The sequence below is a fragment of the Diabrotica virgifera genome, chromosome 1, assembly GCF_917563875.1.
Source record: "Diabrotica virgifera virgifera chromosome 1, PGI_DIABVI_V3a".
Classification (NCBI taxonomy): domain Eukaryota; kingdom Metazoa; phylum Arthropoda; class Insecta; order Coleoptera; family Chrysomelidae; genus Diabrotica; species Diabrotica virgifera.
Window position 1 is genome coordinate 280,252,152 of NC_065443.1, and position 11,436 is coordinate 280,263,587.

General features: G+C 34.2%; 1 protein-coding gene across 2 annotated transcripts in view; it reads left to right on the forward strand.

Annotated features, from left to right (window-relative positions):
* The window catches only part of LOC126879116 (gastrula zinc finger protein XlCGF57.1-like), a 95,980-nt gene extending 84,851 nt beyond the window's left edge, over positions 1 to 11,129 (forward strand). The window contains exon 3 of one of the 2 annotated variants that reach the window (XR_007695981.1): positions 9,272 to 9,414. Coding sequence is in view for 1 of the 2 variants with exons in the window: in XM_050642064.1 (XP_050498021.1) it covers positions 9,272 to 10,692 (1,421 nt within the window). In the remaining variant the exon portion in view is untranslated. Of the gene's footprint in view, positions 1 to 9,271 lie in introns of both variants that reach the window. The other variant, XM_050642064.1, reaches the window with a different exon arrangement.
* Positions 11,130 to 11,436: the final 307 nt, after the last annotated feature.

Below are 11,436 nucleotides of genomic sequence, written 5' to 3' on the forward strand. Positions count from 1 at the left end.
CTGGAACAACTCTAAAGTAATCTTATTACACAAGAAAGGTGATAATCGAAAGTTGGAAAATTACAGGCCCATCAGTCTATTGTCACACCTATTTAAAATACTCAGCAAAGTCATAACTACTCGACTAACAAGAACATTAGATGAATACCAACCATATGAACAGGCAGGTTTTAGAAAGGGCTATTCAACTTCCGATCACCTGTTAACCACAAAAATATTAATAGAAAAATGTAACGAATACAAGTTTCCAGTTTTTATAGCATTTGTAGACTACGAAAAAGCTTTCGACACTATAGAACACACGGCCGTAATAAACGCAATGCAAAATTGTAGAATAGACAGCAGATATATTAACTTAATAAAAGAAACTATGAACCAAACTACAGCTACATACTACCTAAATGAAAATGAATACACGAACCCTGTACCATTAAACAGGGGAGTCACAGGGAGACACTCTCTCACCCAAACTGTTCACCTTAGTTTTGGAGGAAAATTTTAAAAATCTGAATTGGAAATATAAGGGAATAAACATCAATGGCCGCTACCTCAGTAATCTACGATTTGGGGATGACATAATCCTGATAGCTACTGACCTACAAGAACTGCAAACCATGCTTTCAGAACTACACACAGAATCTTCTAAAATAGGACTGAAAATGAATTTAAACAAAACAAAAGTCATGCACTCCGAAGAAACGATGACAATAATAAACAACAAAGTTATAGAAAAAGTTAAAGAATATAATATATACTTGGGACAAAAAATAATACTAAATAGGGAAATTCAAACGGAAGAAATAAAAAGAAGAAGAAAGTTAGCATGGGCAGCATTCGGCAAACTGAACTATATACTCAGAAATCAGCAAATTCAACTACATCTTAGATCTAAAGTTTTTGATGCATGCATTATTCCGATATTAACATATGGGGCACAAACATGGACAATCACAAAAAAGAATATGAACATACTCAGAGTCACTCAACACGCGATGAAAAGAGCAAGGCTTGGCATATCACTTAAGGTCAGAAAAACATACACATGGATAAGACAGAAAACCAAAGTCACCGATGTGGTACAAAAATCACTAAAATTGAAATGGGAATACGCTGGACATATAGCTAAGAGCGGTCTAAACAAATGGCACAGAACAATTCTAACCTGGAGACCATACCAACACAAAAGACCCAGAGGCAGACCTCCTATGAGATGGACAGATGATCTGAAACGAACTGCCGGGAAAAATTGGCTGCAAGTAGCGTACAACAAAAAACAATGGGAAGGAAGACTTGAAGAGGCTTATGTTCAGATGTGGACGTGAATGGCTAGACGAAGAAGAAGGAGAAGAATACAAAAAATTAATCTAATTGATTTTATCTGGCTCATATTGGCAATTCATACATATTGGAAATAAGTAGTAGCTCTTTAAAGTGAAGGTACTCATGCCATGCAGATTCCGTCAAGAGTGACTGTTGGAAGAAGAGGCTTGAAGTCTGCCAAATTTTGAGATTGGGCTGTGTTGAAAAATTTGCAGTATCTCCGGTTTTAGAATACGTAGAACCTTCATCTTAACCAAAGAAATACTAACTAGAAAATTTGGATTTCCCCAACAATGGGAAAATGCTGCAAGAATCACAATTTCTATCTTTACTTCTTATCGTAGGTATTTTTGTCTCCCAAATTACTATTTTTGTAAATGATGTTGAATCATTCTGTAGTCAATTAAAACAGACACTTAACAATCTAAAAAGGAACGAAACCACATATATTATTGGAGATTTTAACGCGAAAATTGGTCAAGGACGAAGATCTGACCTGATAGGTGAATATGGGACTAGGGGAGAGCAATGAAAGAGGCGATAGATTATACCAGTTCTGTCAAGAACATGACATGATAATCGCAAATACATAGTTCAAATTACATAAAAGAAGATTATATACATGGAAGGGACCAGGAGATAACTCACTTCATATAATTAGAAATCAGATATATTCTAGTAAACAAGAGATTTAAGAATGGTGTCAAGAGATCAACGACATATCCTGGTGCAGATATCGGTTCAGACCATAACCCTCTAATAGCTGACATCCAAGTGAAGCTCAAAAAAGTCAAAGAAAGCCCCAAAACACCAAAATTACATATATCAGCATCCAACAAAACGCTAATAGAAAATGACCTGAATAATCAGCTAAAGAATTCAACAATACAGAAATATGGAACACGTTTAAAGATCTTACCTGGAAAGTAATGGAAAAATATACAACAACGATGCAGAGGCACAAAAAACATCAATGGATGACTGATGAAATCCTGGAATTGATGGAGCAGAGAAGAAAACTGAAAGATAACAAAACAGAATACAAAGAAAAACAGAAACTAATTAAACAAAAAGTAAAGGTAGCTAAAGAAAAATGGATGCAGGATAAATGCAAGGAATTAGAAAAGTTGAATGAAAAACATGATACGTTTAATATGTTTAAAAAAGGTAGAGAAGTAGCTGGTCTTTATCATCAGAAAACTCCACATACCATAACCGATTCATCGGGAAAAATGATAATAGACGAACACGAAATTCGAAATATACTCGGTTCGCTAAACTCAGATACAACTGGCTAGTGATTTTAGTCAGTAACTTTTTTGTTTTTGACCAGTTTTGCCAAAATTGGCAAAATTACTAACTATTTAGTGATTATTAACTATTTAGTAATTATTTTTTGCCAATTTTACCAAATTGGCAAAATTATTTACTAAAATCACTGGCCAATTGTGTCTGAGTTTAGCGAACCGACTATACCTGGTATAATTATATAAATGAACTGTATAATGATGATAGACCCGAAGAACTGGAGACTTTAGATGAAGGTGAAGGACCAGAAATACTACATGCTATAAAATTGGCAAAAAACAAAAAAGCCGTTGGTCCCGACAACATACCTGCAGAAATGTTTTAAAGCTCATAAATGAGGAAAACATTGGAATACTAGTCAAACTTTTCAATGATGTTTATTCGACTGGTGATATCCCTGAAGATTGGTTAAAGTCTGAATTCATAACCCTACCAAAAAAAACAACGTCCCAAAAACTGTAGCGATTATAGAATGATAAGCCTTATGAGCCACACTTTGAAAATCTTTCTACGTATCATCCACAGTAGAATCAGAGATAAATGTGAAGAAGACCAGGATGAAACACAATTTGGCTTCAGAAATGGACTGGGAACCCGGGACGCACTCTTTGCACTAAATGTGTTATTGCAGAAATGCCGAGATCAAAGGAAAGACGTCTTTGCTATATTTATTGACTATGAGAAGGCCTTTGATTGAGTACAACATCACAAATTAATTAAAATATTAAAGGATAAAGGAGTTGATAGTCAAGATCATAGAATCATAGAAAAATTATACTGGCGTCAAACAGCGACAGCTTGCATAAATGGAAAATCAACAGAAATATGCAAAATACAAAGAGGTGTCAGACAGGGTTGTATACTGTCCCCACTGTTATTCAATTTATATTCAGACAGAATATTTAAGGAAGCGCTGCATAATTTGGAATGGGGTGTGAAAGTTATAATGGAATTCTGATAAATACAATCAGATATGCAGACGATACCGTTATTTTAAGTGATGATATGAATGGATTACAACACCTTTTAAATGCTATTGACACAGTGGGAAGAGAGTTTGGCCTAAATATAAACTGTTCAAAAACAAAATACATGGTATTTAGCCGTTTGACCCATCAAGATTCACGGTTATATGTTGGTGGTCATATAATTCAAAGAGTACCAAGTTTTAAATATCTTGGTTGCCATATTACTGAACAACTAGATCCAGATAAAGAGATAAAATGTAGAATCGAGATAGCCCGCACGACATTTTTAAAAATGAGGTCAATCTTCTGTAATGATACCTTACAACTTCAACTTCGAAAGCGCATGATTAAATGCTACATTTGGTCAGTCCTCTTGTATGGTGTCGAAGCATGGACATTAAAAATATCCACCATTAACCGTTTGGAGGCCTTTGAAATGTGGCTGCACAGACGTATACTGAAAATACTATGGACGGCTATGCTGACAAATGTGGCAGTCCTTAAGAGAGCAAATGGTACCCGCGAGCTGCTTGATAACATCAAACATAGAAAGATGGCCTATTTTGGACACGTAGTAAGGGGAGACCGGTATATTAATATTCTTCAACTTATTATGATGGGTAAAATCGAAGAACGCAGAGGAATTGGTAGAAAGCAGGCCTCTTGGTTGAAGGATATCCGGGAGTGGACAGGAATAAAGAAAGCAGAACACCTATTTAGAATAGCTCGAGACAGAGACAGTTTCGCCATGTTAATCGCCAACGTAAAGGGGACTTGATAGGGCACGTTAAGAAGAAGAAGAAGTAAATGGTGAAACGGTTGCTGGTGTGAGCACATATTCATGTATGTAAGGGTAAATACTCCGCCTGCCCGCTGTTAGGTTGACTGAGTAGCTCAGCAGCGGGTTGCCGGCCCCAAGCCCAGATAAAGGAGGAGGGTTCGAGGGTGAGACTAGCGACCTACCACGGTAAAAACGAAAATGCTCATAGAACCGATCACCAAGCCTCGGATACCGGACAGAAACATTTCAAGACGACTCTAACAAAGAATAGGACTACGAAAAAGGATAAATAATTAAGAATAGCATGCTGGAACATTAAGTCATGGACAAAGAGAGACCAAGAAATACTAATAGAAACTGAACACTCACAAAATAGATTTATGCGCGCTCTCCGAAACCAGAAAGAAAGGAAAAGAAACTTCAAAATACCAAGATTTCCTACTCATATACAGCGGAAAAGACAAGGCGAACTATGCTAGTTCAGGAGTGGGCCTTATAATCCACATGAAATTTGAAAAGAGCATAGAAAATATCGAATATATCAACCATAGAATCCTGATGACGACTTTGAATATAGAAAACACTAAACTCCACCTTATATCAGTCTACGCACCAAATATAAGTAAGCCCGAGGGGGAGACCCAAGACTTTTACAATAAACTACAGGATGTCATCGACAAGATACAGAAGAACGAAAATATAATTATTCTTGTAGACCTCAATGCAAGAATAGGAAACGACAGCATAGATAATATCAAACAACGGTTCAACGAAGATACATTGAACCGAAATGGAGAATACCTTGTTGAATTCTGTACCCAAAATTTGTTGAGAATATAAACCTTTTTTCCACACAAACCCCAACACAAATACACGTGGAAAAACACGTTGACCGTGGTCGTACTGACCCACGAAATGTGTTAGCGGTTGTTGTTCAAATAGAGAATTCAGACTATTCTAAATTAGCAAACAGAAATTGTACCTTCAAGCAACTTTTTATTGATCTAAGATCTAAGACTTTATAAAATGGATCTACGACTCAATTTGTAAGCTGAGCTTAAGGCACGTCTTAAGCTTAAGATCTGTTGATGCAACCAGGCATTGATAATACAAAAAAAGAATGTGTGTGTACTTTGTACGCACGTAAGAAGATATTCTTCTATTATATAGGTAATTTAAACGAAGTATATATACTTAACAGGTTATTTGGATTTTATTTAAAAATTAAACTAACTTTCTTATCTACCACTTTCAAAAAATGTTTATTAAAACAACCAAAAACAAAAAAAATATGAATCGCCCAGGATTAGAACCCTCGTCCTTCCAATCTCGGAGCTAAGGCCCTACCAACTACTCCAGCGAGGTCCTTGTAATTGACGTGTAAGTTTCGGATATAATTACACAACACGGCGACAAATAGTGTAAAAATGTTATGCCTACATAATATTTTATTATTTTACTACAGAGAAACACAAATCCAAAAAAACAAGAATTATAACAAATAATACATTTACTAAAAACACTATATAGGTATATTCTTTAATTGACTTATTTGCACGGTTACAGATACATACATACTTATCTTGAAAGATTAGCAATGAACTACATGCTGTCTGGGTGCGCAGGCGCGCAGATTTATGTACAATTTTACCCTCAATCGAATCGCCGCTAAAGAAGAATGTCTTCAAAAATTCTTCTAATTAATTTATCTGACTCATATTGGCAATTCATACATCTTTGAAATAAGTAGTAGCCCTTTAAAATAAAGGTACTCGCGCGGTTTCTGCAAAGGGTGACTGTTGCGAGAAGAGGCTTGAAGTCGACCAGATTTTAAGATTGGAGTGTGTTGAAAAATTTGCAGTACCTCCGGTTCTATAAGACGTAGGACCAGTGCCGGTTTAACCTAACTTCGGCCCCCGGGCGCTGGAGGTTTAGGGGCCCCCTTCATTGATATTCGTTGTCAGTTTTTTAACAAGAAAACACATGCATTAACTATAAAGGTTTATTGTAAAATCCATAAAATATTTTTTTAAACAAGCAAGAAGAATAGCAAACGTAAAAAATAATCCAAAAAATACGTTTAAAAACATAAACAAAATGTTCCACAAAACAACACATGACAAGCAAAAAAACATATTCTAAAAAATACATAAAGACAAAAATTAGATCACTTTTTTCTTGATTTGGCATTCGCAAACTGCCATATAATATTATCACAATTCAGTTTCTAGAGATTTTCATTCTCTATATACAATAGTGATAATGCGTCTAGGTTTTCTCGACCCAAGTTTGACCTTAAATATGTTTTTATTCTTTTTAGCTGAAAAAGACCGCTCGCCTGACGTATTAGAAATTGGTATCGTCAAATAAATTTGCAGTAAAGTTCAAATATTTAGTCCTGTCGCCAGGGGGGGTACAACGGCCTCCTTAATTCAGATGGACTTACCCAAGTTTTTTTTATTTATTTTGACCCGTAGAATACGAATTTTTTGGGTAACAGTTGATCCGGATGTCGATAAGATTGTTATAGACAAAGAACTTGAGGAATTACATAACGGTGATTTCTCGCAAAACTAAACATCTTTTTGTATTTTTTGGGTCATTCTAGGCAAAAAATGTTCTGACATGTTTTTTCGTAGGATGCATAGTTTTCGAGATAACCGCGGTTGAACCTTCAAAAAATCGAAAAATTGCAATTTTTGAACCCGAATAACTTTTGATTAAAAAATAAAGTAGCAATTCTGCTTACCGCATTTGAAAGTTTAAGTCAAATTATATCGATTTTGATTATTTTCATTGCTAAAAATTTATTATTTTATTGGTAAACAAAGCTATAAACACCTAGTGCGTGAGTGATGTTTTCAATGATTTCTCATTTAAAATCTAACGAGTAGGTAGAGTAGCCACAAGTGCAAGCGAGGCAATTTCTACGTATCATGCGTTAAAACGCATGTATTAGGCACGGGAAACACTATGTGTTTATAGCTTTGTTCAGCAGTAAAAAAAATAATTTTTAGCAATGCAAATAATCAAAACCGATATAATTTGACTTAAACTTTCAAATGCGGTAAGCAGAATTGCTACTTTATTTTTTAATCAAAAGTTATTCGGGTTCAAAAATTGCAATTTTTCGATTTTTTGAAAGTTCAACCGCGGTTATCTCGAAAACTATGCATTCCACGAAAAAACTTGTAGGAATATTTTTTGCTTAAAATGACCCAAAAAATACAAAAATATGTTTTGTTTTGCGGGAAATCGCTGTTATGTAATTCCTCAAGTTCTTTGTCTATAACAATCTTATCGACATCCGGATCAACTGTTACCCAAAAAATTCCTATTCTACGGGTCAAAATATATAAAAAAAACTTGGGTAAGTCCATCTGAATTAAGGAGGCCGTTGTACCCCCCCTGGCGACAGGACTAATTCGGAAAAGTTGTTTTTACATCCTGGAAGAATCAAATTTTTCATAAATTGCATGATGTTTATTCAAATTTTGGCGTAACGTTGCAAAATGGGTAATTTCATTATGCATGTTCTCTTTGGTTTCATCAACATCGTTTTTATGTTCCTCGCGTAAAGTATTAATTGACGTCTTGACTTCTTCTTTACCTCTAGATTAAAAAAACATCTAAAAGCTGATGTTACATCCTTATAGCATTCAATTCGCGATTCTGAAAACAGCGACTAATTTTCTAGACTCTAGATTTTCTGCGACAGCGATTTTTTTGTCGCTGCGACTACAAATCGTGAGTGGAGTGCTAGCCTTAGAGGCCACTGTTTAATGCCAAATTGCAGTTTTTGTAATCGCTTTACTTTTGAATGTTTAAAAGAGTATGCGTATTGTACCCTCGGAGATCACTGGGAAAATTTACACTCAAAATAAAAAAAAAATCAGTTTGGCAACACTGTGTTAATTTTGATAGTAATATATCTGTTTTAAGATAAACAGAACTCTAATTTAGTCCAGACAAATTAATATATTTTTTTGCCAACAAAAATAAGATTTTGCAACCAAATAATGTTTCAAATATGATGTGCAAAATAATTTTTAATTGGGTCCTGCTAATGAGCTTTCTTTTTTGTCATTAAAGTAGAAAAAACTTTAAATTTCACTCATTAAATCATTATCGTCGTAATTATTTTAACTGTACTAATATCCATCCACTAATTCGGAATGATTAATGGGTTGTTACATTTTATCTGTAGCGGCTTCTGGAATGTCTTAAAATATCAAAATTCATTGATAAAATGCGCATATCCCACCGATCTTCGCTTCGATCATACATCATAGGTAACTATTGTGTCTTTCGTTTAACTATTTTAAAAGGACTTATTTTGTTCCTCTTTTAAAAGAACTTATTTTAATGCCGAAAATTGAGATAAATTATTATTTAAGCCCCACAATTCAAAACGAAATTATTAGAAACTAAAAAAACTCCGTTTGTGCGATTATTTACAGTTTTTACCCACTATCTGGGTAGTTTTTAATCAATGACATGGCGAAATCTGACAACTTTCTGTAGTTTTTGGAAAAGGGCCCCGCCACAAACACTTACACGGGGCCCCTGTGGGGCTAGGCTCCGGAACTGTCTGTAGGCGTGAAGAGATGTAACAATAGAACAAAGGCGTTTGCAGTGTATTGGCTTATCTGCGTATGAGATTTTTTCGGAGAATATGTAGATTATTTAGCGACTTTATTTTTTATAATTAAAATGAACGGGCCCCTGGGCGCCCGCCCCAAGCGCCTAGTGGATAAACCGGCACTGCGTAGAACCTTCACCTGGAAAAGATCACAATTTTTATCTTTACCTTCTTGTCGTATTCTTATCTCTCAAATTACTATTTTAGTATTTATCGTTTCGTTGCTATTTTAATAGATAACTATGATTTTAGGTTACAAATGTGAAGATAGACTAACTGATGAAAGCAACGAATTAAAAAATCATCTTATAAATAACCAATTGACCCAATGTACAACTGACGTTAGAAGTTTGATAGTTTACACCGGAGATAAATTATTTGGATGTGAAATATGCACAAAACAGTTTTCAAGAAGAGATTACTTAAAACTTCATAAGATGAGTAGGCACAACACTGGCGAAAAACCATTTAAATGTGAAATTTGTAATAAACAGTTTTCACTGAAGACTAATTTAGAAATGCACCGGAGAGTGCATACTGGGGAAAAACCATTTGAATGTGAAATTTGCAGTAAACGGTTTGCACAAAAGACTAATTTAAAGACACACCTGAAGGTGCATACTGGTGAAAAACCATTTTCGTGTGAAATTTGCACCAAACATTTTTTACAAAGTTCGGATTTAAAAATACATTCGAGAATTCACACTGGTGAAAAACCATTTGAATGTGAAATTTGCACCAAACAGTTTTCAACGAAACAAGTTTTAAAATTGCATATGAGTGTGCATACTGGTGAAAAACCATTTGAATGTGAAATTTGTAATAAACAGTTTTCACTGAAGACTCATTTAAAAATACACCTGAGAGTGCATACTGGGGAAAAACCATTTGAATGTGACATATGTAATAAACGATTTGCACAAAAGTCTAATTTAAAAGCACACCTGATAAGGCATACTGGTAAGAAACCCTCAATTCACAGTGGGGAAAAACGACTTGAATGTGAAATTTGTACTAAACGGTTTTCACTGAAGACTCGTTTAAAAATACATCTAAGAGTGCATACTGGGGAAAAACCATTTAGATGTGAAATATGCACAAAACAGTTTTCAGCGAAACAAATTTTAGAAAGGCATATGGCAGTGCATACAGGTGAAAAACCATTTGAATGTGAAATATGCACCAAACGGTTTTCAGCGAAACAAATTTTAGAAAGGCATATGACATTGCATACTGGTGAAAAACCATTTGAATGTGAAATATGCACCAAACAGTTTTCAGCGAAACAAGTTTTAAAATTGCATATGAAAGTGCATACTGATGAAAAACTATTTGAATGTGAAATATGCACAAAAAAGTTTTTACATAGTGCTTATTTAAAAGATCATATGATGAGAATTCACCCTAGAGAAAAACCATTTGGATGTGAAATTTGTACTAAACAGTTTTCAACGAAACAATTTTTAAAAAGGCATATGAGATTGCATACTGCTGAAAAACCATTTGCGTGTGAAATATGCACAAAAAAGTTTTCACAACGCGGTTATTTAACAGATCATGTGATGAGAATGCACACTGAAGAAAAACCATTTAGATGTGAAATATGCACAAAACAGTTTTTAAGAAGTACTCACTTAAAACAACATATGGTGTTGCATACTGGTAAAAAATAATTTGACTGTGAAATATGCACAAAACAGTTTTCACAAAGTGGTTATTTAAAAGATCATGTGTTGAGAATGCACACAGAAGAAAAACCATTTGGATGTGAAATATGCACAAAACAGTTTGTAAGAAGTGCTCACTTAAAAAGACATATGGTGGTGCATACTGAACCAAAAACCATTTGAATGTGGAACATTTTGCACTAAACAGGGACACGAAGTGCAAACTTAATAATTACACTTTTATAAAAAAAATAACTTTTTATAATAAAACGTTTCCATTATTTATAGGACCCAATATAAAATTATAAACTATTTTGTTGTTTCAATTTCGCTATGTCGTAAAACAATTTTGTAATCGACTTTAAACTCATATAAATCAAAATTACACTTTTATAAAAAAAATAACTTTTTATAATAAAACGTTTCCATTATTTATAGGACCCAATATAAAATTATAAACTATTTTGTTGTTTCAATTTCGCTATGTCGTAAAACAATTTTGTAATCGACTTTAAACTCATATAAATCAAATAAAATGTTTAACACACAACTTTAAGAGAAATATTGGAAATTATTTATTCATCAAAATAAATTTCATAAACTTTGATGTCTATTGCATACTTGGTTTTCAAATTTAATTTGGAATTCCAGATCCACTACTAGGTAAAATATGGCATTTTGACTAAGCAAGCAACCAATTTGATTCAGCCCAGTCTGTGAGACTTGTTCAATCCTAAAAATGACGTCCGG